The sequence below is a fragment of the Excalfactoria chinensis genome, chromosome 8 (genome assembly GCF_039878825.1).
Source record: "Excalfactoria chinensis isolate bCotChi1 chromosome 8, bCotChi1.hap2, whole genome shotgun sequence".
Classification (NCBI taxonomy): domain Eukaryota; kingdom Metazoa; phylum Chordata; class Aves; order Galliformes; family Phasianidae; genus Excalfactoria; species Excalfactoria chinensis.
In genome coordinates, this window is record NC_092832.1 from 13,246,765 (window position 1) to 13,271,581 (window position 24,817).

The window sequence follows — 24,817 nt, forward strand, 5'->3', positions numbered from 1 at the left end:
AAGCTGCTCATAGCCCTCATGTTAACACACAGGCCCTGGTTAAACTGGGACTGGAACCCTTGCTCAGACTTAGCCCAAAGCACTTCACAAGCCAAGGAGCACAGGGAGGAATGGCCACATCCAAAGCGGACAGAAGGAAGCGCTTTCTCACGCAGCACATAATTACGTTCTGCAACTTATTGCCACAGGATGTCACGGAGGCCAAAAGCATAAATGAATTCAAAGAAAAAAAACAAAAGAAAAGAAAGGATTAGATGGATCCATGCAGCCTCTGGCTCAGGAAGTCCCCCCTCCGCCGAGTGCCGGAAGCCGGGAGGAAGGCTTGCTTGCTTTGTGTGTTCCCTTTCTGAAACCCCTTCCTAAGCATCTGCAGCTGGAGCAGCCAGGGTTGCTGCCCGCATCCCACTGGACATTCCTTATGGATGGAACCTCAGCCCTGTTTGGTTCCCTTGGACCTGCTGGACCAACTTGTGGCAGGGCTGAGTGCCAGAATCTCCACAGCAAAGCCCGTTGGGATAGGGATGGCAGACAAGGAGCACGCTGATAAAAAAAAGAGAGGAGAAACAGTGTGGGGGAAGGTTAAATATTAAAGAACGTCCCTCCTTTATCTCGTGCCAGCTGCCCCCAGGGTACGTGTGCGGATGTTGGGTTCCTACCTCGCTTTGAGCTTTATGCTGCTTCAGCAAGATTCTAATTGTTCTATAATGGAGGAGAGGAATATCTGGTCCTGCTGCAGTGGGACATTGTCCCCTGAAGCACCAAGTGGCCCCCAAAATGGGCTTCTGAGAGCCTTTCCTGCCAGTAGCTGCCCATGGGAGGGAAAATGGAGCTGGAAAGCCATGCTGCAGCTGCTTGGGCATTGTCCCTCTGATTCAGGGAGCACGGTGCCACTGGTTGGGTGCTCTGAAGATCTGAAAAACCCTGCAGCTGGTGTGAAAAGACATGGGGCTGGCAATGAAGAGTATGGTCTTTAAGTGGCCTTTTTTGGAGCTGTTCCCATATTATCACTATTAGGCTGATAACCCCCAGGCCACTGGGAGGTGTTGGCGATGGATGCTGTGATGACAGCTACATGGGTCAGGGTTTGTCTTTGGGCTGTGAGGAATGAAGGATTTATCCCTATTTTTCTTGTTGGACGACTTGGGGAGTATTTTGAGAAGCAAATAACCACTGGATTTGCCATCCGTAGGAGCAAAGCCGTAGGGCTTCTCCCTCTGGGCTATCTCACTGCTTCATCCATGCCTCTGCTGTGCTTCCGCTCCGTGCTGCCTAAAGCAGCAGGTTCCTGCCCACGCTACTGGGAGCACAGCCGTGTGCCAGTGCCCGGCCCGGCGCTGGGGCTCCCTGGGGAGGCGGCTGGCTGCGAACAAAGGCCGTGCGGAGACTCGCGTGGGCCGCTCCCACCGTCCCCATCCTGCTCTTAATTACGAGCTAAGCGGTGGCTAATAAAGATGAGGCAAGGCAAATAAATTGAGCCGCCGCTCTAATTAAGCGACGTGTAACGAGCCAGACCCATCTGTGCGATAGATCAGCACAAGCCGTGGCGTTGGATGCAGGCTGCATCGCTCCGAGCAGGGCGCGCAGCGCTGCGCATCCCTTCGCCCGACACCCCCACGGCCACGAAGCTGCCGGGGCCGGCTCGGCACTGCCGGGCGCTGACACCTCCCTCATGGCCGGTTCCAATCGCTGCCCAGCTCGGCCCGGCCCCGCCCCGGGCGGGCGGTACGCGGGGTCCGGAAGGCTGCGGGGTCCGGAAGGCTGCGGGAGCGGCATGGCGGCGGCGGTGGGTTTACGGTGCGGAGCTGCTGGGGGGGAGTGGAACTGGCTCGCGTTCCCGTCGCATTCCCTGCCCTTTCGCATCCGTTTCTGAGTCGCTTTGCCTCCGTACCGCCCCCATTCCCCATGAACTCTCTTCATCGTCTATCCCTCCCCAGCTCCCACTTCCCCCCTTCCATTCCCAGTCCGTTCATCTATAACCTCTTGTACTCCCTCGCCATTCCCTGTCCCTCGCATTCCCCATCTTTCCCCTTCCATCCCCGTCCGTTCCAAATCTCATTTCCTCCCATCCCCACTGTTTCCCATCCCCTTTTCCTTATCCACCCCACTCCATTCCCCATCCCATTCCTCCACCCTCCCAACTCCCAGTTCCCCCCTGTCCCTCTCCCCACATCCCCATCACCCGCAATCCCCATATCCTTTTTGCCCTCCGTGTCCTCCCAGTAGCAGCAAAGGATTGGCATTCCCCACTCATGCTGAACATTTCCCCTTCACTTGCCTTCCAGGCTCTGCGCCCTGAGGCTGCCTGCCCAGCATGGTGCCCGAGGGTACCGAGCAGCACTCTGCACACAGTTGGCACAACCCCTGCTGGTGCAGGATCTCCCGGCCCCTCGGCTGCAGCCACACCAGGTGTGTGGGGACCACCAGGCATCAAGGGGAAGATTGGCTCTGGGTCACTGGGCTGTGATACGTGCATGTTGTGTGGTCTCTGCCAGGCTGGGGCAGCATCTCTTTAAAATCTCTGCTCTTGGCTGAATGCAGGAGTTAATGTTTCTTTCCTCACAGGTCCGTGTGTCTGTCCATTACTGCGGGTTAAACTTTGCAGATATCTTGGCCTGCCAGGGGTTGTACCAGGAGAAACACGCTCTTCCGTTCACCCCTGGTGAGTCGGTGACCAGATGTCATAGGTGACTAAGTGTTGCATCCTATGGGAATGAGCCACCCTTGAGGTTGGGGATGCTGCTGGTGCTGACTTGAGGCAACTTCTGGGGTCAATAGGATCACATTCTGGCATCCTCTGAAAAATACTCGGTATAATATGCTTTGCATTTTCAAAGAGCACTAGTATGGGGAGAGCAACAGCAGATACCACCTTTTTCTGGAAGCTGAGAAAACAGGCCCAGAGCTGTTTGGGGTTGACTGGGTCTTCCTGTCTGGAGTCCCAGAGCTCTTGCAGCTCAGTGACTGCCACAAGCACAGGTGGCAGCAGTGCCACTATAGCACCTGCACGGGGTCAGTCACTGTGCTGATGGCATCTCCTGTTCCCCCGCAGCATCTGTCCTCTGCAGAAATGCATCAGGATTCAGAATAATAAGGAATTCTTAACTAGAGGTGCTTGCTGTCTCTTGTGCTGATGCTGCCATCTTCTGCTCAGTTGGTGCTTTGCTGCTGAGAACTTCAAACGGTAGAATCTCTGAGTTTGGAAAAGTCCTCTGAAATCATTACATGCAGCTTCTGCATGGCCTGGCCCTGGGGCTGCTCCACCGGTGGGTGCTCAGCAGAGCACAGGGGTAGTTTCCTCACATTGCATTTGTTACAGCTGATGCTTGGAGGGCTTTGGAGTACAGCAGTGCCTATTGCTGGGAGGTTCTCTCTCAAATTCTAGTTGCTGGAAGCAAGAGCTGATGACCTGGGTCTGTTAACTGAGGGTGCTGCTAATTGAGGGTGTGAAGGCGGGTTTGTGTCAGCGTGTGCTGCATGTGCATGTACTTATCCTGCAGGAATGGAGTTTTCAGGGACTGTAACAGAGACAGGAGAAAACGTCAGTGCTGTGAAGGAGGTGAGAACAACACAGGGATGTAGGGAAACGCAGCGGGAGGAGGGAGTAAATGCATGCAGTTAATGCAGTCACTGTTGGTAGACACAGATTGTGCTGTTCACTATTCCTTAGGTAAACAAAATGCACAACTGAGAGGAGGCTGCACCATTTAGTAATGCTTACAAACAGGCAGCGCAGAGAGATGATGGGGTCACCATCCCTGGAGGCGTTCCAAGAGCTATGGAATTAAGGGACGTGGTCAGGGGGTGCGGGTTGATGGTTGGACTGGATGATCTTAATGGTCTTTTCCAACCTTCAGGATGTGATTTCTCTCCTGATGCCCACACGGTGACTGTTCTTGCAGGGACAGAGGGTAATTGGTGCAACTGGTGTCAGCGCTATGGCAGAGGAGTGCATTGTTGATGAGAAGGTGAGAACACCAAGCATTTGGGTTTCCTCTGAGTTCAGCACTTCAGCCCTGCCACAGATGCAGTGCGATACAGCATGCAGCTATGAGATACAAAACCCCTTTAAAATGAGTCCTTTCACACGGTGAGCTCCAGTGACGCTGTCAGGCTGTTGAATCCCACATACAGGCACTGTGGCAGATCCCTGACAACGTGTCCAGTGAGGATGCAGCAGTGCTGCCCGTTGCCTATGTCACAGCCTGGCTGGCTCTGCACCACCGAGCACGTCTGCAGCCACGGTGAGCAGCTTCACTTTGGTTCAGCACAGCCCCCGGGGTGACTGGGACTCAGCATACCCTGATGACAATACAATCCCCACGCTGCTGAAATATTGCCCTATTAGGGAATTATGGGTATGTTTCTATTGTGCTTTCTCATTCTTTCTCTTCCTGCCAGGGAAACAGTGTTAGTGACAGCAGGAGCTGGAGCCACTGGTCTCGCTATCATTGATCTGGCTGTCAGCGTGTTCCAGGCAGAGGTACTGAGGCTTTGTCCTTTTCACCTGTCCTCATGTGCTCCAGCCTTGGCAAGCAGGTAGCCTGGAGTCACAGTAATGCAGTGGCAGAGAACCAGGCCCAGGCATTTGCTGGGTCAGACACCAGCACTACAACCCGGGTGCCACATTTCCCTCTCCTTTACCTCCATTATAAATCCCCATTGCCCCCATGGGCAGCACGAAGACCCTTTGCATCTGCCCCATGGGTCATCATTTCAGAAGAGGGTTAGAGGCTTAGGCATTTTAGAACTCCTGTTCCCAGCCCCATGGAAATCATCACCTTAGTGTGCTTCTTTTGATGCATGCAAGAAAATATTTGAATATTGAATATTTGAATATTGAAGGAAAAAGAGTGGGGTTTCCAACTCCAAACTGTCATTTTCTTTAATTAACATAAGCATACCTAGAGGCTGAGCACCTTTCCTCTCAGGTGATAGCAGCAGCTGGCAGTGACCCCAAGTGCCAACTGGTCCTGGAAAATGGGGCAAGCCATGCAGTGAACTACAGCCAGAACAGTCTCAGGGAGCAGGTGACAGCACTCACAGGTGGCAAAGGGGTCGATGTGGCCATCGAAGCTGTTGGTGGGGACATCTTCAAGGCTGCTCTGCGGAGGTGAGTGAAAATGAGAAGTGATGCTATTGGCACATCTTGAGCAAGGTGATGCTAACTCACCAGGCTCTGCCTGCCCCAACTTGGTGGTGGAGGCAGAGGTCATAGAAGAGAGACCATAGAATCATTAAGGTTGGAAAATACCTGCAAGATCATCCAGTCAAAACCATCCCAACCCATCCCCACCATGCCCACTGACCACATCCCTCAGTGCCGCACCTCCACAGTTCTTGAACACCTCCAGCAGTGACTGCACTGCATTTGTTCAGCCCCGCATGGCCAGGTTAGCATATGTTGCCTTGGGATGAGGTTTCAAATATCTCTCACTTGTCTTCTTGCAGTTTGGCTTGGGAGGGCAGGATTGTGGTGATGGGTTTTGCCGGAGGGAAAATCCCCTCAATTCCTGCCAACCTGCTGCTCCTGAAGAACGTGTCAGCCATGGGAGTGTACTGGGGTCGGTACCAGCAGGAGGACTTCCCCCTTTTCTCCTCTGCCATGTCCTCCCTCCTTCAGTATTGCCAGGAAGGAAAGATCCATCCGCACATTGGAGCAGTCTTCAAGCTGGAAGAGGTACATGTGGCTCAGAACTGTTGCCAAGGCCTTTTTATGGGGGCAGAAATAGGTTTGTGTGTGCAGTTAGACCCCTGGCACAGAAAACGCAGAAGCCCTAAAATCCAAAAATACTAAATCAAGAAATCCTATTTTCCCTCACCCTTTTTAATCTTCTTCCATTGGGTTTCAGCCAGGGAGCCGTTAACTTCTGGTTTGCCACTGCAAGGCCGGAATTGCAGTGTGCTCAATGGGGAAATCATAAAAACGCTCCTAAACCAAAGAGTTTGTGGTCTTAAAGAATAATGTGCTGGGATAATATCTTACAAGGGGATTAGTGGGTTGTGATGTGCCTTCATTTGCATCTCTCCCCCCCCCCCCACCTGAACACCTCTGAAGGTGCTCAGAACACTTTTTTTTTTCCCCTGATGTGATGGTGTCTCAAGCCTTAAATAACAGCTCCTTAGAAATGCTTATGTAGCCCCCATCCAGCAAATGCAGGGATGCAAGGTGGAGGAATACCCAGGAGCTTGCTGACTTCTGAGTTATTTCAATCCCAGCATTGGATCCCAGGGACAGAAAGCCCAGGCTCTGATGCAAAACATGAGCTCTTTGTTCACACCAAACAAAACATTACAGCCTATTGTACAACCCACATAAAACTAAACCAAGGGTCTGGTTGTATTAACTTCTTACTGGGTGAATAACACTGCAAGCGTTACAATACAGCAACTACTTGCACATGTTCTGCACCTCCTGCCCTGATGACCATCCCCACAAGCACTCAGGGCTTTGTGCTTGCAGGTAAATGAAGCCTTCAACCACGTGCTTCAGCGAAAGTCCACTGGGAAGGTCATCATCTCCATGAAGTAAAAGGGCTGTGAAGGATTTCTTGCATGTCTGTGCATATGGTCAACTGGAGGATCCTCAGCCGACCTCGTGCGTGTCCTGCATCATCACATGGCTATAGGAGCAGTCATTTTTACAAAGCTGTCTGGCCTTCCAAAATCATCAATAAAGTTGCATAGCACTTTATATCTGACCCAGCAGCATTTCTGGGGGCAAAGAGTCTCAGGGCCGGTCTGGATGTAAGCTGGATTTTTGCACAGCCTGTGCAGCAACAGCAAGCTGTGAGCCACTTTCCCTCTACTGGGAACAGCTGATATTCCTATGTTGGCTGCAGGAGGAGAGGAAAGCAGCTCAGTTCCAGCTTTATTTTTCCCCCTTTTTCATCCAGTTTGAGCTAGACAAAGAGCAAGATAACCCTTGGCTCCTGATGATTCTCATTTGGGAGCCACTGGGGTAGGCAGTGGAGCAGTGCCCTGCCAAACACCTGATGAGCACCTTGATGGAACGCTTGGATTTGAAGGGAAGAGCAGTGGGAAGACCTGGGGGTGAAGCACAGAGCAGTGGCTGCTCCCTCTGTCTGCCCTGTCAGGTGCCCCTGTCTGCTCCGGACCCCACATCAGCTGGCTCAGTCCCAGGAGAGCGATCACAGACCCGATTACTTCCATACACATTGAGGCAAACAAAAGCAACCCAAAACTCTAGTAACAAGCAGGCTGCACTCTTTGAGGCTTAACAAGAGAGACTTGAGCTTTAATGGACTGCAGAGACACAATAGTTGAGCCATTTGATCTGACAATACTTAAATTTGTCTGCACTGTGTCCTGCTGTTCCAGCTCCCAGCGTTGTGTAGGCTCTGACTCCACAAACTACTACAGCATCACCTCATTATGAAGCACTGCAATAGCCCTCCTGCTTTCCTAGCATGCCTCTACTGCAGCAACTCCAGCCCAGCCATACTCCCCTGCTTGCTGCTGAGCCTCATACCCTGGAGGAAATTATTTAACTCCTAGCCATTCTCTAGAAGCCTTGCAAATTCATCATGGTACATGCAGCTTCTCCTTTCAGAAGTGTTTTTTTAAAGCTTATTCCACTAGTAATAGCAGGAAACGGCCTGCTGCAGTGAAGGATTCATCCAAATAAGCTGGGAGCCATAGCTGGGCTGTAGATAATGCCTGGCTCACTTCAGTGCTTGGGCTATCATCATGCTTTAGGTAAATGGGCTGCCTAAAGGAAAAGCTCTAGCAGAGGCTACGGAACAGCAACTTCAGCCTGCATTGCCTGAGCCATCCACTGGGAATTACTGGTAACATTTACAATTAGCAGCACCTGACAGCAGAAGAGCAGGACCCTTGCCCTGCTACACCTACTAAGCTTCCCACAGCATTTAAGGTCAGTGAGCTCATTAGCCTTCAGCACTCATTAGTCTTTAATCATCACCCTTCTATCAATTTGCTTGACTGAAATAATAACTCCAGTTTCTTCAGGTCACACCGCAGGGGATCCACAGCTTAATTATGCAGAAAACGTAAATAAACTGATTTTAAGAATGCTTAATGTTGTTCTATCACAAGGAGCTCCGAAAGAAATCCTCTCACAATTATTTGAGTCTTACTTACCTCTATCACATGTTGATATTCATTGGTTGAAGAAGAAGGACCTTCAGGCATTCAAGGACACCGTACCTTACCTCTTCAGTAATTAAGAAAACTCAAAAACCCTTTTCCTTGTTGCTCCCAAACGATAGTTTTAGGCAATAGAATAATAAGCTTACTCAGCTTGCAGCACTTTTTAGACTTAAATAGCTCCTTGTCAGCCTAATGCAAAGCACCTTCAGCTATTTTTCTTATGTGCTACCACCAACAGCCAGCAATGGAGTAAAACTCACCCTTTTCTACTCAATACACAAACCCCTCAGCCCCCTCTGAGTGTCTTCATAAGCCTGAATGGGCACGATGGGCACCACCTGAGTGTCCCACTCTGTAGACTGGGATCCTACCTAAGCTCGGGATTGTTTGGTTTTTGAGTTGTGCTGTAGGTGTGCTGCTTCTTAGTTCACCTGACTTTGTTTTTGAGTTGTGAACTGACTTTGCTGCTGGATTTCAGGCCTTACCTCCATAGACATGCTTAGGAAAACATCCTTCTTAGAAGGATCAGTGAGGCACTGACACAGGCTGCCAGAAAGGCTTTGGAGCCTCCATCCCTGGAAGCATTCAAGAGATGTAGTGCTGAGGGCTGTGGTGAGTACAGTGGAGATAGGCTGGATGTGATGATCTTCAAGGTCTTTTCTAACCCAAATGGTTCTACTGATGTAAGGGGAGTTCCAAGACCCTTGACTGTCTTGTTCCCATACTGGGATGGATTCTGTCAGGCTTGTTTGCTCAACCCAGCAGCACTCTGATTCTCTTTTAGCTCATATCTTGAGTTTTACTGCAGGTATTCTGGTGTTCATATTATGTCTGCTTGGCCTCAAAGGTCATCCACCATCCTGGTGGTCTCTATGTGACACCTGTGAAGCACTGAGAAAGGCTCGCTTTCCCTCTTGGTCCTGTCACCCCAACCTGGAGCTGCGCCTCCTAGGTTCTGTGAGAACATACTGCATTACACTCAGGCTCTATCTAGCTGCCCTGAGATGAGCTCATAGGTACCAATGAGCTGCTTGCAAGCAATGGTGAGAACCTGCTGCCTCTTGCTGAGTGCTTGCTATTGCCTATCCCTGAGTGAGGGGGTAGTAGTGTAATGGAGAAAAGGAGCATGCAGCAGGCCAGGGTGTGTTGCATCCCTGTTTGATAATAAAGCAATAGGAAAACAACTGCAACTGCCTGCAGGGTGCTGCCTTCTCTGAGTCTGTGAAAGATTTATCCGGCTCTTCAAAGTGGCTGCAGTTTTGCCACTCACAATCTGCAAAAATTGGGAGTGGAGCAACAGTAAAGCACAGCTTTCAAAACCTCATTTTCCTTTTTTCCTTACAAGCTGACAATAAGATTTTAAGAAAAACTTTGAATAATGGATACACTTTTGAATAATGGATGCTCTGTAGCCCGAGTCCCTTGCCTTTTCTCTCTGTGCCTGAGTGAGAAGGCTTCTAATTGCCAAGCACGTGGAGAGGAGGTGCGGAGCGTTTTGCCTCTTGTGCTGCTGATTAACCAATGTGTACGTGCACATTAAAGATTCAGAGGTGGGTAAGCACATCCCAGCCCTGGGCTGTGTGCTGTGCACCGTGGCTTTTATCAGCAAAAGATCTGGCACAAGATGTTTCGCATTTTGTTCTTGTTTTCTTGTTGTGACTGATAGTCATCCTCTTTTTTTAGGGGTCAGATTTGGCTGTTTCTACGGAGTTGCTGTTCCCGTGTGCTGATTGGAGAGGAAACTTTTAAATAGGGCTACCCAAACCAGTGCCTGTCCTGAGGTCTATGGCCTTGTAGACTGTCTTTGGAGTCAGTGTACATTTCTTTGTGTGCTGGATCCTCATCTACTCCATCCCAGTGTGCTGTTCAATGCTTTGAAACTGGGAGAGCATGAAACTCTGTGTGCTGATGCCCCTCTGGCTCCACAGTCTGCCCAGAAATCCTCCAGTCTGGAATATTTCTCCTCTGAACAAGCAGTGATGTAGTGGCACAAGTTACCCATAGAGGGAGGTGGTGGGGTCACCATCCCTGGAGGTGTTACAGAACCAATGGAGATGTTCTGAGGGACGTGGTCAGTGAGCATCGTGGGGGTGGGCTGATGGTTGGATCTGATGATCCTACAGGTCTCTTCCAGCCTTAATAGTTCTATTATTTCAACCCTTGATTCTAGAGCACTGAAGTAGCCATGGAGGTGCATTGGGGTGAAGCAGAGGGTCCTCTGGGCTCTGTTAATCAGGTATTTTTAAGAACCTCACCACAGGAGGATGCCAGCCAGATGTCTGCCTTCACACAGCTTGTTCCCTCTCAATTCTGCAGCTTCTTGCCTCAGAGGAGAACTGCAATTTAGTTTTACTTGCCAGAATTTGACATGACTTGAGACTGTGATTTACTGGCCTTGAAGGATATGGTATATGTAACCGTGGAGGGTGTAAGTGGCTTTTCATGGTAAAGGAGTCGTAAATTGAGATGAAAAAAAAATGAGGGAAACATTACTGTCCGACTTTACAAGGTAGCACTAAGAACAGGACACACTGAAGCCATCTGTAACTGTCATGGGTCTTTATGGTCCCTGATTGTGTGCAGTAAAGCTCCCGAATGAGCCCCGTGGTCTCTAACACGGAGGTAACCAATGCGGAGTGCTGGAGGAGACACCAGATGGCAATCTCTTCACGAGCTTGCCTGCATGCCTCAGGGCTGAGGATTTCCAAGCTTTCCTTGGGCTGGTGCTCACTGGGGGACTGGGGAAGGTTCATTGCTACACCAGTGCTTGCTGGGGGCAGTGGGAGCACTTCCTCTGTGTTTTCATAGAATCATTTGAGCTGGAAGGGACCCTTAAAGGCCGTCTGGTCCCACTCCCTGCACTGAGCAGGGACACCCACAGCTCCATCAGTGCTTAGAGCCCATCCGTTCTGACCTTGGCTGTCTGCAGGGATGGGGCACCAGCACCTCTCTGGGCAACCTGTGCCAATGTCTCAGTGCCCTTATTGGAAAAAAAACATCATCTATCCACTCTAAATCTTCCCTCTTTGAGTTTGAAACCATTTCCCCTTGTCCTATAGCAACAGACCCTGCTAAAATGTTTGTCCCCTCTTCCTTACAGCCCTCCTGTTTACCTTGTGACTATTTCCAGGCCTCTTGGTTCTCTGTGTCCATTTTCAGCTGTTGTGCGTTGCAATGTGGCAGCGTGACCCGGGCAGCGTGACAGAACTGGGCTGCTTCTGCTTGTTTTTATCAGCCAACAGCCAAATTTGCAATGTGTAGTGATCACTGCAAGGCAGTGAGATAAACAGCAACTTTATGGCTGGGAAAACAGACAGGAGAAGGCTGCAGGGAAAGGTGAGACAGCAGGGGCTCTGAGCTATACAATGGAGCTATAGGTGTCCCTGTTCAGTGCAAGGGAGTTGGATCAGATGGCCTTTAAGGGTCCATTCCAACTCAAACAATTCTATGACCTGAACTCCCTACTCAGTCCCTGTTATACTTCGGGCATCTCCATGGGTCATCCATTGGGATGTGCAGCAGCACAGCTTTTATTTGGGGTGGGAAATGCTGGCAGCAAGGCTACAGCATCCACAGCCAGGAGCAAAGCTTCCTATTGATGCCGTTTAAAATAACGATCTCATCTCAGAGCCGATTAGAAACAACATAAACCACCTAAAAATAGGGCCAGGGACTGCAGCTATCTGAGCTTCTTCTCAGGGTGCAAGGACTTATGCTGTTAGCTCTGCAGCCAGGTTTGATGCCCAAAGTCCAGGCCAGCTCTGAGCAATGCAATACGTGCCCCAGGGCATGAAGGAAAATGTTTTCCATCTAATCATGTCATGGTGACAATAGCAGGGAAGTCTTTTAAAGAAAAAATAAATAGGATTTTTTTTCTTTTTCTTCCAAAAAGTGGTGTCCTTTCAGCTTGATATAGCAAGTGCTGTCCATGCTGTGTGCTGCCTGCTTTGCAGTATATGCTTAATGTCATTCACAAGTCTGAGTGTTTCCTGGAAATCCTCCTAAAATAGAACTGCATTGGCTAGAGGAGGTGCAGGAGGCTGCCCCTTTCTTTCCACCCACTCATTCCTTTTATCTCTACTTCTCTTCCCTCACTTCTCCCATCCCAGCTCCTTCCCCTGGCTCTCCTCTTCTAACATGTTTTTCTGCCTTAAACTGATGTTTCCCACCTGTGTGTTTTAAGCTGCCTTTGCTCACAGCTGTTTGCTGGTCACACTCTTGCATCTTCTTCTCATACAGCACTTCCTGCATCCCACACCTGAGTGGCTGCTGCTTTCCTGCAGGTTGAGCATTTTCCCTGCGACCCAGAGCACAAAGCATTGCTGGCAGCAGCCTGAGAAAGCACCGATGAGCTGAGCATCTCCATGCAGCTGTGAAACCAGTAGGAGAGCCTTAATCCCATCCTGCCCCAGAGTCTTGTAGGTGCAGGGATGGTGCTTCCCTGCTTGGTGTTCTTCTGGGGCTGGCAGTGTGGCTGAGATGCTATATTTTCAGTTGAAACCTTAAATTCCATAGAGAGTGAGCATTTATTTTTCGGAGGCTCCAGGGAACACTTCTTATTGTCCCAGCAGGGTAGGAATGTCGTTTGGAAATCTCTGTCATGTGAAGTTTAAATGGGGTTTTCCCAGTGGTGTGGGTGGGATTGCTGTGCTTTCTGCTCTTCAAGGCCACCCTGTCATTTTGGGGCGGGGGAGGAAGGTAAAATGTATTGTTTTGTGTTTTGCTTTCACTGTAGTTTTATTCTGATGCAATTTGCCTTTATCCCCTCCATTTTCACTGTTATGGGGGGGGGGGGGGGTGTGTGTGTGTGAGGAAGAAATTGTGGTTGCCTACAGAGCAAAGGTGTTGCTGCAGAGTAAGGACTTAAAGCATTGCTGGGGTGAGCCTGCATCCTGCCCACATTGTGTCCCATGCACAGCCTGATAGAGCAGATGTTATTTTCTTGAGCTAACTGAATAGCTTCAACAGGCTTTATTTGTTATTTCCTCAGACTAGTGGGAGCAGTGTTAGGATGGGATGTGTGGATCATGGCTTAGAAGAAAGCCCAACAACCAAAAAGGTAAAAAACTTCTCTGGCTTATCTTTTTGAGCTCAGAAGCTCATGTGCTCTATCTCAGGTGGGAGAGCCTTGGCTGGGCTGGGAGCTTCTGCCCTTTGTCCCCTGCAGTGGCAGTGGACTTTGGCAGTGGCGCCGGGGAGAGGAAGTGGGGCAACAGGTGTGTGTGCGGCTGGTGGGGGGTGGTGGGGGACCCTGTCCTAGGGGGGGATCCAGGGGACCTGTGCAGGGGTGGTAGGATTTGCTGGGTCTATCCAGACCCAAAATGACCCCCAAACATGTTAAATTCTGAGGGGGTGATGATGTGCTGTTCAGTGATGGCTCGTTGCATCCCGGTGTTTTAGGAAAGCTTCAGGTGGAACCAAAAGGGAAAATACACGTTTTACCTCTGCTTCTGCTGAAGACATTTTGGTAACAAAGGATGGTAGCAGGGTTGGGAGGTGGGAGGAAGGTGGCAATGGGCTTCAGAGGAGGTTTTGGGGTTGGTGGAGAGCTGAAACCTGAAGGGATGGGTCTTGTTGCCTGCAGGACATTGGAGCTGTTGGATTTGCTGCATGGAGCCCTGGGCCTCTCCACAGCTGCCCCAGGTGCGGCACAGCCATGCTGCTGGCAGTGAGCGGGCAGAAGGCCGCCATGGAACCCCACTGCCCTGGAGGCCCATCCTCCCTGGCCCCCCGCCTCATCCTGGCTCCTGGGACCCTGGCAGGGATTTGCACCGGCCAGCATCCCGGGCTGAGAGCTATGAGAGTGGCCATGCCTTCCGGGTCTATTCCAGGTGGGAGCCAAGGGGCTGCTAGCACAGAGCCCCCTGCCTCGGGAATGAGTGTTCTGTGAGCTCCAGAGCTCAGTGTGGAGGCTGCTTTGGTCTCCTGCCCTGGAGATCCCATCTGTGGGCCTGTCCCTGGTGTAGTCCAGGCTCTGATGGGATGTGCTCTCTCAGCTCCATGTGTCATGCTGTTTCAGGCAAGGATATGAAGACCCCCACTGGCAATACCCAGCAGCTGCCTACAGGGACAACCGTGCTTACCAAAGCCATCAGTGGCAGTCCGTGGCCTGGCAGGGCGACAGAGGTACCTCTTGGTCCATGGATGGACCACGTGTGGTGATGCTTTCCCCAGGATGGGGTGTTCTCTAGAACATCTCCAGGGCTTTCTCCTGCCTGTGCTCCTAGGTAGTGCTGCCCTGAGCTTGTATTTGGGAGCTGGATGCACCCGGGGAGTGTTTAATCCTGACCTGCATGGCTAAAAATCAGCACCAGCCCAGGGTGCAGGCTAAGTGTGGGGATTCTGATGGAGCTGTGGTTTGTGCCTGACCCACTGCTTTGCTTTTGTAACTCTGCAATTTCTCACTGCTCTGGAGGGGCAATGCAAAATCTTGTTTCCCTCTCTAGATATGACACAGGTTAAGCCTCACAGCAAGAGCACTGCCTACAGGGACCAGCACTACTACAGGGGCTACCACCCCAATCTGACTGCCAGCCCCCCTGGGCAGGATAGGTAAGGAGGTACTTGGGCTGTACTTCAACTGGTGCTACCACCTGCTGCAAAACCAGTGGGTTTGGGGCCAGTCCCCGCATCTCCAGCTTCCAGGGCATTTCCTTTCCACAGGTCCCAGACCTATGATGCACGTCAGAGCTCCAGGCATTCATGGGCTGGGGTCCAGAATCTGGGGGAGGCCAGTGGCCAGCCTCAAGAGGTAACCCCAAGACAAGCAGGGATGGGGGAAGGCTTGAGGCTCTTGCAGGGATTTTGGGAGCCATTCCCATGCCCCCCTTCAGCTGGGAGAGAGTGAGGAAAGGTAAGCAAGTTTTAAGGACTTATTCTCTTTCCTTGCCATGCCATGGGCCAGCCCAGCCTGCTCCAGCAGTACCGTGAGTCAGGACTCAGCTCCAGTGGCTATGAGCTCAGCCAGTACATCCGTGATGGAGCTGAACCCAATGACACTGCGTTTTCAGGGGGCTGGAGCCCTGTGCAAAGAGGTGAGGGCAGGTGGGGATGTTGGTGAAGCTCTGGCAAGTAAATAAATAGATCTTCCAACATCAGCTGTTGGGATCTCATAGCTTGAACCTTGGCTGGAGGAGGTGGGCTGTAGGGTGTGTACAAGGCTTGGTAGCTTTACCATGGTGGATGCAAGGAGATGCAACCTATTTGTCTTCTTCTTTAGGAGGGACCTTGGAGTCAGCTGTGGTGGCACCCCACAAATTCCTGCAGCCACACGTGCCAGTCTGCTTGGGAGCTGGAGGGCAACTGGTGCTGGTGTGTCCCCACCGCCCTGCTGAGGGGCAGCTCCCCCTGGTTGAGCTGCACAGCCTGGAGGTAAGCCCTGGTTCCCCGGACAGCCTGTGGTTCCCTCCTTAGAGCTGCCCTTTCCACCCCAATGGGGTCAAACACCATTCCTTGCTTAAGCAGACCCCTCAGCAACCTTCCTGTCCCCATTGCCATATTGTGGCCTGTCAGGCCTCATTGTGCCAGCCATACCCGTTCCCTGAGTCCACCACAACCTCCCTTCCTGGCCTTGCAGGTGCCATCTCAACAGCCTGGTCCTTAGCACTGTATTCCATGTGATGGTTTAGGGTCTGTACTGTGGGGGTTACCTTACAATGGCATGGAGATTGAATTCACCAGCACAGTGAATAGTGCCTTGGCCAAGGCACTAAACTTTCATCTAGTCTAGTGGGTGCTACCCTCATTGCTGGGTATTCAGCAGCTGCTGAATTTGCTCTTGATTTTCAGGTAATCCTTCAAGGTACAACAGATCAGGAGGAGCTTCAGGCCTTCCCAGGGCCTCTAGCCAGGTATGGACGTGGTGGGTTGCAGAGCTGTGTTCTGTGCTGGCACAGCTGGCACCTCTCCTTCATCAGGAGAAGAGTCTGGGGCAGGCATTGCTGTCTCTGTGGCTTTGGGAGGTGATGTGTACAAGGGCCATGTCTGGGTTCAGATAGGGAACCTGTCTGCTCTCTGTGGTTTTCATTGGTTTGTGCTGTGGGCATTGGCTTTCCTGGATATCCGAAGGAAGTGGGTTTGGTGTGGTTTTTTAAGCAAAATCAAGGTTCTCTGCAGGTGAATTGGTGAGTGAGATAGTAGGAGGGAAGAGAGAGGGTGTGAGATGGCCTCAGCATCCCTGAAACCTGCAAAGTCCTCATAATGACCAAATTTCTTAGGCATCCTTGAGCCTAGTGTGACTGATGCAGTGCGTAGTCATAGACTACATAGAATCTTCTCTCTTGTGTCTCTCATTTCTTTGAATCTTTGGCATCCTTGTCAGTGAACTCAGAGATGCTTTGGCTCTTAATTTGTCCTAGATTGCTCTCCCTTAGGTTCCTTTGGATGCATTTCTTTGCTGCCGTAGGGAAGATCTGCACAAAGTAGATGTGATGACATTTTGCCAGCAAAAGATAGCCTCAGGCTGTGATCTCTCAACACAGAGGGGCAGAGATTCAGCTCTTCTCTGGAAGCTCCTGGTCCTCCTCTGCCGACAGAATGGGGTAGGTGCAGCCAAGAGGGGCTGACCCTTTTGATCTTTGTGCTGAGGCATGTTAATATGCTCCTCACATCTTTCTTGATCCAGCTGCTGTTTGGTGGGGAGCTATACCTTGAAGTCATCCCATTCCCACAGTACCATCAATCACTTTGGTTCTGCCTGGGTATTTGGAGCAAACCTCTTCTCCTGCATTGCTTTTCATCCTTGTGAAATGCCAACATCGTGATGCAACAACAGCTCTGAGAAAGACTTGTGCTGTCTTTATTGAGCAGACAGCATGTGTACTTATAAGATGGCTAATCCCTTAATCCAATGAATTCTACCCAATCTAATCTATGTCTGCTCCTTGGGAGCAGGTGAACAAGATGATCAGAACAAGTTGAGTTGGCTCCTTTGCCCCCCAGAAGTGCATGCTAGTGACCAAGGCTGGTCTTGCTGGGAGCAGCATGAGGGCTGGAAGTACCATGAGGCAGCCCCATTGGTCTTTCTCCTCCCCTTCCTTTCCACAGTCCATGGTGGGCTCGGACGTGGCGGAGCTGCTGATGCAGGACTGCAGGCAGCAGGAGAGGTACAAGAGGCAGGAGCCGGTGGTGGGCCCTGTCAGCCTGGCAGATGAGGAGTGGCGTCAGCTGGGGACACTGGACCTCATCACTGGGGAAGTCCCTCCTGTGGTAGAGACACAGGCACAGATAGTGGAGAAGTTCACCAAGCTCCTCTACTATGGCAGAAAGAAAGTAAGAGTGGTTTGGGAAATAGTGATGATTATTTTTTGTGTTGGCTTCATTGGCCTCTTGAAAGGGAAGGGTGGTCTAGAGGTGCCATGTGGTTGTGGTGTCTACCCTTCAAGTTGCATTTGTACAACATTTGTCACTGTGGAAGGTAGAAAGCTAAAGAGGCCTTAGTAGAATATACTTTGTGACTATGTGTATATAATACTGCATAAATCCAATGGGATTTGGGGCTCTTCTCCAAAATGAGGGAGCAGAGGAGGAGGGCAAGGAGCTGGAGTGTGTGCAGACCCCTTAGCCCTCTGCCTTGACTGCAGGATGCACTGGTTTGGGCCATGAGAAACCAGCTGTGGGGCCATGCTCTCTTCCTGTCCAGCAAGATGGACCCTCGGACCTACAGTTGGGTGCTCACTGGGTAAGATGGGGACGTTAAAGCACAGTGCTTTGTGACTGGCTTTGCTGAGCACAGATGCCCTTGGGTGCTCCCAGCCCCAGTGCCTACCAAAAGGGCTCTGGTTTCAGCTGGACTTTTTTAGAGGAGTCAGAGTCCTCTAAACTTGAGTATCCTTGAGTTCCTCAGGCTTCCTGATGGATGGGAGGAACTAAACCAGAGGTTGGGAGGTGGAAAGAAAGCTGTTTCCCAGAGCCGTGGGGTGGATTTGTTGAGTCCTTGGTTTTGCCCTTAGCGGCTGTGTGGTGGGAGCCATCTTTACTGGGATCCAACCCAGTCATTCATGCAAGTGTTTTCTGGTGGAATTAATGTACTTAGTCTGGATTGAATTGATCCCTTCAGGGAGAGTTAAGTAAAAATTTTCTCCTGCGTAACTCAAATCCTTTTAAGGAGGTTTTATCCAGCATTGTCCTTGAGACTCTGCTGGAGGCAAATGTAGATCCCCAGCCTGATGGGGCTTGCTCTCCTTTTTGCTTTCCCTTCCCCAGCTAAGTACAGCTCCCTAAGACGTGCTTTCCTGCCTCCACAGGTTCACCAGCACGCTGGCCACCAATGACCCATTGCAAACCTTCTTCCAGCTCATGTCAGGAAGGATCCCGCAGGCAGTGCAGGTGTGTGAGCAGCAGGCTGGCCCCATTACCCATCTCACCTACCTCACTACAGCCAGCCACCCTGCCTCACCTTCACTTCCCTCTCCTCCAGAGCTGTGGGGATGCCAAGTGGGGAGACTGGAGACCCCACCTGGCCGTGCTGCTGTCCAACAAGGTGGGAGACATGGAGCTGAATCATCGGGCCATAGTCACCATGGGAGACACCTTGGGTGAGCAAGGCCACTTGAGAAAGAGAATGGAGTGGTTGGGTTGGGGTCTGCCTGTGTGTATGAAGGCCTTCTCAGAGATGCTCAGCACATGTTGTTGTCCATCAGGACTAAGTTCTGTGTCTTCCTCCCACTCAGCTGGAAAGGGAGCAGTGGAGGCAGCTCACATCTGCTACCTGATGGCAGACGTTCCATTTGGTTACTTTGGGGTGAAGGCAGACCGCATGGCTCTACTGGGCAGCAGCCACCGGTGAGTCAGCCCAGCTGCAGGGCTACATCTCCTGTCTCTTCCTCATTCCTGTGATCTCTTCTTCAAAACAACAAAGAAGCAGCTTTGGGGGTCTTATTGCCCTTAATGGCAGCTGTGCTCTGGGCTCTTGCAGCTGCGGCATGGCTATAGGGTTCATGGGAGCATGGAAAGCCTTGCTGCTATGCCCTGAACATCTCTCCCCTCTGCCCTGCAGCCAGGCTTTCACCCAGTTTGCCACCACCGAGGCCATCCAGCGCATGGAGATCTTTGAGTACTGCCAGCAGCTGCGGCACCCCACATCCTTCCTGCTCCCATTCCAGGTACTGGGCTCAAGCAAGAACAGCTGCTGTTCAGAATGGACTGAAGGCATCCCAAAAGCATCTTCCAGCCCTGATGGAGTTGAGGAGGATGTCACTTTCCAAAGTTTGGTCCCTTGTTGGGACACTGGGGGGAGTGTGCTGGCCAAGGGGCTCCTCCAGGGCAGGGAACTAAGTTTTGGGGTCTTGGTGGGGGGCAGGTTATGAGCATCTCCTTGCTCTCATCCCATGGCCACTGCTCTTTCAAGGTGTACAAGCTCCTCTACGCCTCCCGCCTGGCTGACCATGGGCTGCCAGCCCAAGCCCTGCTCTACTGTGAGCAGATTGCCACTGTGCTCCTCCAGCAGGACCCAACCAGCCACCCTGTACTGGCCCAGCAGCTGGCCAAGGTGAGTTCTGTGCCTCTGTCAAATGGATTCTGCATGGGGATGGTGCTGGGAGCCTGCTGGCTTGGGGATTTCATGTGGGTGCCTATACTCATCAGCATGTTCTGTGCAAGATAGGAGCTGTTTGGAGATGAAGGACTTTGGGGTTTGGATATCCCCATGTCACCTCCCCCAGGTGCTCGTTGTCCCCACATTTGGGCATCCAAATGTCCCACATCCCACAGGCTGCACACCTTCCCCCATGACAGCACCTTTATGTGGGCAGACAAATGCTGCTGTGCTGCAGGAGCTGCCCCCAGCCCCAAAACTTGGTGCTGCACACCGCAAGCCCCCCTGCTGCATCACAGAAACCTATTTACTGCCTAACAGCCTCTCAGATCTGCCGTTCTGCTGGGGATAATGCTCCTCCTGGGAGAAAACACTTTCATCTGAAAAACCAGTGCATTCACACACACTCTTGTCTTTGATGTTTTAGACTGTGTTACAAATTATGATACACATTAGTGTTTGATTAAGACTTCCCCTCTTTTGAAGCTGGGGATGGTATACAACCAGGTGCTGGTTCATTAATATTGGATCAAAGTGCACATTAGCTTTTGGATTAAACATTCCCCCCGTTTAGGAGTAATCATGCTTATAATTTCCTCTTTCCTGCCATTGATTTGGGATGAGCACACGTTTGCACAAAGCTGGGACACACAGGAGTCCAGCTGTGCTGGGCAGCTCTGGCTGATCTCTGTCCCCAGCATGTGTCTCATCTGGCTGTCGCCAGTGAATCACAGCATCGCTTGAGCTGAAAGGGTCCCTTAAAGGCCATCCGATCCAACCCCCTGCACTGAGCAGGGACACCCACAGCTCCATTAGGTGCCCAGAGCCCCATCCAGGCCTGACCTTGGCTGTTTGCAGGGATGGAGCACCATCCCCCTCTCTGGGCAACCTGTGCCAATGCCCCACCAGGGTGTGGGCACAGACCTGACTCTTGCTGGAGAAGTGAAATGTGCAGCAGTACTGCAGTGAGGGACATGGGGGAGACAGCGGAGCGTGGAAAAAATACAGAGCAGAACATGACAGCAGGATGCTGTTGGTGGGGGGGGGGGAGGAGAGGGGGGAAAAAAGAAGGTGATATTATCATGTTATTCTGGGCTGTGAGAGCACGAATGGCATGTGTGAGACAAGGAGGTGATAATCCCCCCCCATGCTCGAGGGTCTCAGCTGGGGCACTGTGCCCTGTTCGGGATGCGCAGCACAGGGACAGTGCCAGATTGATGCAGAAGAGAAGAGCTCAGTGATAAGAGGTGAGGGGGAAAATGACCTCAGGGTTGTTTTCCGCAAGCAAGATAAGGTGCAGAGGGAAAAGGGTTCAGGGGGTTGTGGTAAAAGGTCTGCCAGTGTGCGGGAGGCTGGTTATAAGGAGCAAGGATCGAGAGGCTTAATTTGCAGTGAGGTCAGGAACAGCCCTGTGTCCCTGTGCTGCAGCTGGCCGAGCGACTGAAGCTCTGTGACCCACTGCTGCTGGAGATGCCTGAGCAGGACCTGGCGCTGGAGCCTGAGTGGCTGCTGCGGCTCCGTACCCACTGCCAGCACTGCGAGGTGAGGAGCAGTTTTGGGCATGCTTTGTCCTCTGCTTTCCCCTCCTGCCCACTCCTAGTGGGGCGGAAAGCAGCGGTGGTGGTGTGGGTCTTGTGCTGCAGTGTCCTTTGCTCTTTGCCCCATGCCACCTATCTCCCTGTCCCCTTTCTTTGCTCTCTGTCTCCTTGCAGGTGCAGGATGACCTCACTCCAGAGGTGGCACCGACCCAGCCAGAGCCCTGGGATACTGCAGCCACCCCAGGTAAGGGAACAAAGCCCAGAGGTCCCCCTGCCTAGCGGCTAATTCCTTGAGCTCCAGGTTCCACCATGGGTGCTGTGTGCCCATCCACTGGGTGCCCCATGGAAAGCTATAGCCGCCTCCATCCATGCAATGCCCACATGCTCCTGGTTGCCTGGTTGGGTCTGGTTTCTTGGAGATGCCAGCACTGATGGGTAAAGGACTGATGCAGATAGGATAAAAATGACAAATCTCTCTGAGCCGTTTCTTCCTATCAGCTTTCCTCACTGCTGCCAAATTCTCTTTTGAGGAGCTCTGCCTGGCAGTAAAAAAAGATCATCAATCCTGATTGCCTCCTGCTGCTATTGGGGCTGAGGCTACGATCATCCCTGTATGGGGGAAAAAAAAAAACAACAAAACCATATTGCAGGTGGTTTGGGATGGTTCCTTCAAACCATGGTCTCAGCAGTACACCTGCTTTCCTTACACCTGGGGCTTCCCTGCTTTGGGTCAGGGTCCTGCCTGGTGGGTAGTGGGACAGAAGATGCACGATGAATGGCACGTTCCACATTGTCCCTGGGGTTGCTGTTCACCCTGGCAGCTCCTACTGATGTGTAATGGAGAAGGAGAAAACCCTCTGCCCCAGCCCTGATGGAACTGCTAACAGTGCCGTGAGCTTCAGGCCTCTTTTCTAGGCAGAGAGATGGACTATGAGCAGCCCCAGAGAGATGACCCCCAGCATGAGCCGTGGCACCAGCCCCCTGTGCCACCACAGGGACCTGATCCCCACCAGGATGTGTCCATCCAGCCCCTGGAGGTTGCAGTGTCAGGCACGGGGCCGATCTCCCAGGAAGAGCTTTGCACTGATCCCCCTCTGCAGGCAGTGCCAATAGCAGGTAGGTGTCCAAGTGCCTCTCCCTATGCTGTAGCAGTCATGAATGGTGTCCCTTGGGAAGCGTGGTGAATGCTGCTGCTGCCACACCGGCACCTCGCTTCCCTGGATCGTGCTTCACACAGATTCGGGGTCACAATCACCTTATCTAAAGCAGCAAAAGACTAAAACCACCTCTGGTGGAAATGAGGCAGGAGCAAACTGGGCTCAGCCCTGACTTGCCTTCTCTCTCTCATCTAGGCAATGCTGAGGAGCCCCAGGATGCCCAAGGGGTGCAGCAGCCGGTGCTGGCAGAACCGGTGAGTTGGGGCAGTCACAGCGGTGGTGTTTGGGGTTGGGATGCGGGCCTTGCAGGTGCTGTGTTCCAGACTTGGTCTCTGATGCCAGCAGGAATTAAGCACAAAGGCTCGCTCGGCCTCAGAGAGTTCCACAGCATCCCTGGAGGAAGGCAGCCAGACATCCTCAGACAGCACTGCTGAGGAGCTGGAGGGGACGTCAGAGGACAAGGTGAGTGAGTTGCAGGCAGCTGGACGTGTGGCTGTCCCCATTGTGGCTGTCCCCTGCCTGGCCACCTTCTCCCAGCCATACCTTGGGCAGGAGGGTGTTGGCAGCCACGTGGGGACAACTGTCTGGGTTTTGGTGATGTGAGGGGAGCTGTGGGCTCACGGCATCCTCACCTGCTCACTGCTTTGACATGGAAAGCTGTCCTTGCCAGGGCTCTGGATTCCGGTGGTTCGGCTGGTTTCGGTCCAAGCCTCAGAAGGAAACCTCTCCCAAAGCCACGACCTCGGGCTCCCCCACGCCAGGACTGCAGGTAGGATGGGGGTCACCCAGGGTGCAGCATGGGGATGGTGGCACGTCGCTCCCTTCATCCTTCCTCTCCACGCTGGGAAGTGAATCCTTTACTGATAGTAACTGTAAACAAATAGAGTGCCTTTGCTGAGTGAGGTGTGCTTGTGGCCCCAACCAGCTCAATGCATTTCCAGGATCGGAGGTCTCCATCCCCACCCGGTGCTGTCCCGGCTGCTCAGCCCCCAGCAGCCCCGTCTCCTTACAGAAGCCCTGGTAAGCGCCCCCACTGCAAAGCTGCTCCTTCCTGTCTGGAGGGGAATGGCAGGAGGGTGAAATACCTGTTGTTGCTGCAGTGTCAATCGACATGAAGGGCCCGTGGGATGCAGATGGCCACGAGGTGAGGAGAGCTGTGGCTGTGCCCGTGTCGGGGACGCTCTGCTTGGGGGCGGCTGCGGAGCTGCGGTCAGCTCTAAGACTCTTCCTCTCCCTTCACTCTTTGCAGCCCAGCTCCCAGCAGCCGCTCCCAGGGACGGTTCCACTTTTCAACCCCGCTCATGTTTCCCAGGTGAGGTGTGCAGCGCCCTGCCTCGGGGCCGTTCGTTACCCTGAGGAGGGCGGCAGCCATTGGTGTATAACCACCTCTCCATCACTCTCTGTGCTTCCCAGCTCGCTGCTGCCCGGCCCGCCCAACCCAGGCTGCTCTCGCAGCGCCGCTACCCCAACCCACTGTGAGTGGGGGTCGGTGTGTGTGTGTGCGTGCAACGCTCGGAGAAAACAACAGCACTTTGTGGAACGCTTTAATCCAAAATGGTGTTGGCTTTTTTGTTGGGTTTCGTTTTCTTTGAGCGGTGGAGGGGGGAGGAGGCACAGGCGGCACAGGCCGGGCTGCCCGCGGGGCCCTTTGGTGTCGGAGCCCCCAAAGCATGAAAAAGATGTCCGGCGGAGAGTAGTCTGAATTAGGTTGTGCGGCGGTGCCCCACCTCACCCATTGGACTCAGCACGCCGGCCGTGAGTCTGTCTCAAAGCTCCGCGGGGCCACGAGCATCCGCCCCGGCTGAGGATCAGCTCCAGAGCCGTTCGGGCTTCTCCTGCCCAGGCCGGCCCGCGCGGCGCCCCCCCTTTCTGGTGGCTCACCCACCCACGCGGGCGGGGCTCTGCTGGAGCCGCATCAGGCCCTTCCCTCAGACCTTCCCCGAGGCGGGCAGCGCGGGTGACGGGCACCCAGTGCGTGGCCTCGACGGTGAGCTTCCGCCGGACGCTGCATATCCCTACGGAAGAACTTATATACAGCTTTGATTTTCGCGTACTTTTAGGGTAGGGCGAGTTACCCGGCATGCTCTGCGGTATATGGTAATGAAGGCGGGCATTACCTGAATCCGGAGCCAAGCGCGTCCCAAGCAGCGGCGTATTTAGGAATTAGACACGGCTTTGAGATGCTGCTTCCTCACCGCGCAAGGAGATACCGCTCGTTCTTTCCCCCCCCCTCCCCAGCTGCGCTCAGTGCGTGTGTCTCACAGGGCTCGGCAGGGCTGTGACCTTTTCGAGCAGTTATTTATTAGATGAAGTGCCGGGTGATGACCTTGTTTCTGTTCCTTCAGCTCCTGGTGCCACCCGCCACGCAGCTGGTTGTCCGAGGTCACTGAGCTGCTGTATGAAGCAGACTTTCATTGCTGGCTCGAGTGTCACCGGGGCATGAATATTAACGAAGCCTC

The 24,817-nt window shown here is 52.6% G+C and overlaps 2 protein-coding genes across 2 annotated transcripts; both read left to right on the forward strand.

Moving 5' to 3' along the window:
* Positions 1-1,706: 1,706 nt before the first annotated feature.
* LOC140255659 (quinone oxidoreductase-like protein 2) lies at positions 1,707-6,872 on the forward strand. The gene is made up of 10 exons (XM_072343451.1): positions 1,707-1,794; positions 2,283-2,406; positions 2,563-2,659; positions 3,498-3,556; positions 3,900-3,965; positions 4,132-4,241; positions 4,399-4,480; positions 4,929-5,110; positions 5,449-5,677; positions 6,461-6,872. Exons 1-10 carry the CDS (start codon positions 1,772-1,774, stop codon positions 6,527-6,529), a joined length of 1,041 nt encoding a protein of 346 aa, XP_072199552.1. The 5' UTR covers positions 1,707-1,771; the 3' UTR covers positions 6,530-6,872.
* Positions 6,873-12,366: 5,494 nt separating this feature from the next.
* SEC16B (SEC16 homolog B, endoplasmic reticulum export factor) lies at positions 12,367-23,905 on the forward strand. The gene is made up of 27 exons (XM_072343403.1): positions 12,367-12,548; positions 13,121-13,189; positions 13,715-13,961; positions 14,150-14,256; positions 14,577-14,682; positions 14,794-14,881; positions 15,035-15,164; positions 15,350-15,501; positions 15,919-15,980; positions 16,535-16,670; positions 17,176-17,400; positions 17,712-17,809; positions 18,375-18,456; positions 18,548-18,665; positions 18,801-18,912; positions 19,127-19,232; positions 19,478-19,618; positions 21,092-21,205; positions 21,376-21,445; positions 22,117-22,317; positions 22,554-22,612; positions 22,704-22,820; positions 23,029-23,127; positions 23,300-23,378; positions 23,459-23,502; positions 23,608-23,670; positions 23,772-23,905. Exons 2-27 carry the CDS (start codon positions 13,147-13,149, stop codon positions 23,835-23,837), a joined length of 2,865 nt encoding a protein of 954 aa, XP_072199504.1. The 5' UTR covers positions 12,367-12,548; positions 13,121-13,146; the 3' UTR covers positions 23,838-23,905.
* Positions 23,906-24,817: the final 912 nt, after the last annotated feature.

What these genes read in the sequence shown, in the direction of transcription:
- LOC140255659 (XM_072343451.1), top strand. Translation starts at nt 1,772, where the DNA reads ATGGCGGCGGCGGTGGGTTTACG. An exon ending in TCAGCGTGTTCCAGGCAGAG is followed by an intron (nt 4,481 to 4,928) that starts GTACTGAGGCTT and finishes CTTTCCTCTCAG; the next exon opens with GTGATAGCAGCAGCTGGCAG. An exon ending in TTCAAGGCTGCTCTGCGGAG is followed by an intron (nt 5,111 to 5,448) that starts GTGAGTGAAAAT and finishes GTCTTCTTGCAG; the next exon opens with TTTGGCTTGGGAGGGCAGGA.
- SEC16B (XM_072343403.1), top strand. Translation starts at nt 13,147, where the DNA reads ATGTGTGGATCATGGCTTAGAAGAAAGCCCAACAACCAAAAAG. An exon ending in GCCTTCCGGGTCTATTCCAG is followed by an intron (nt 13,962 to 14,149) that starts GTGGGAGCCAAG and finishes ATGCTGTTTCAG; the next exon opens with GCAAGGATATGAAGACCCCC. An exon ending in GGATCCCGCAGGCAGTGCAG is followed by an intron (nt 18,457 to 18,547) that starts GTGTGTGAGCAG and finishes CCTCTCCTCCAG; the next exon opens with AGCTGTGGGGATGCCAAGTG.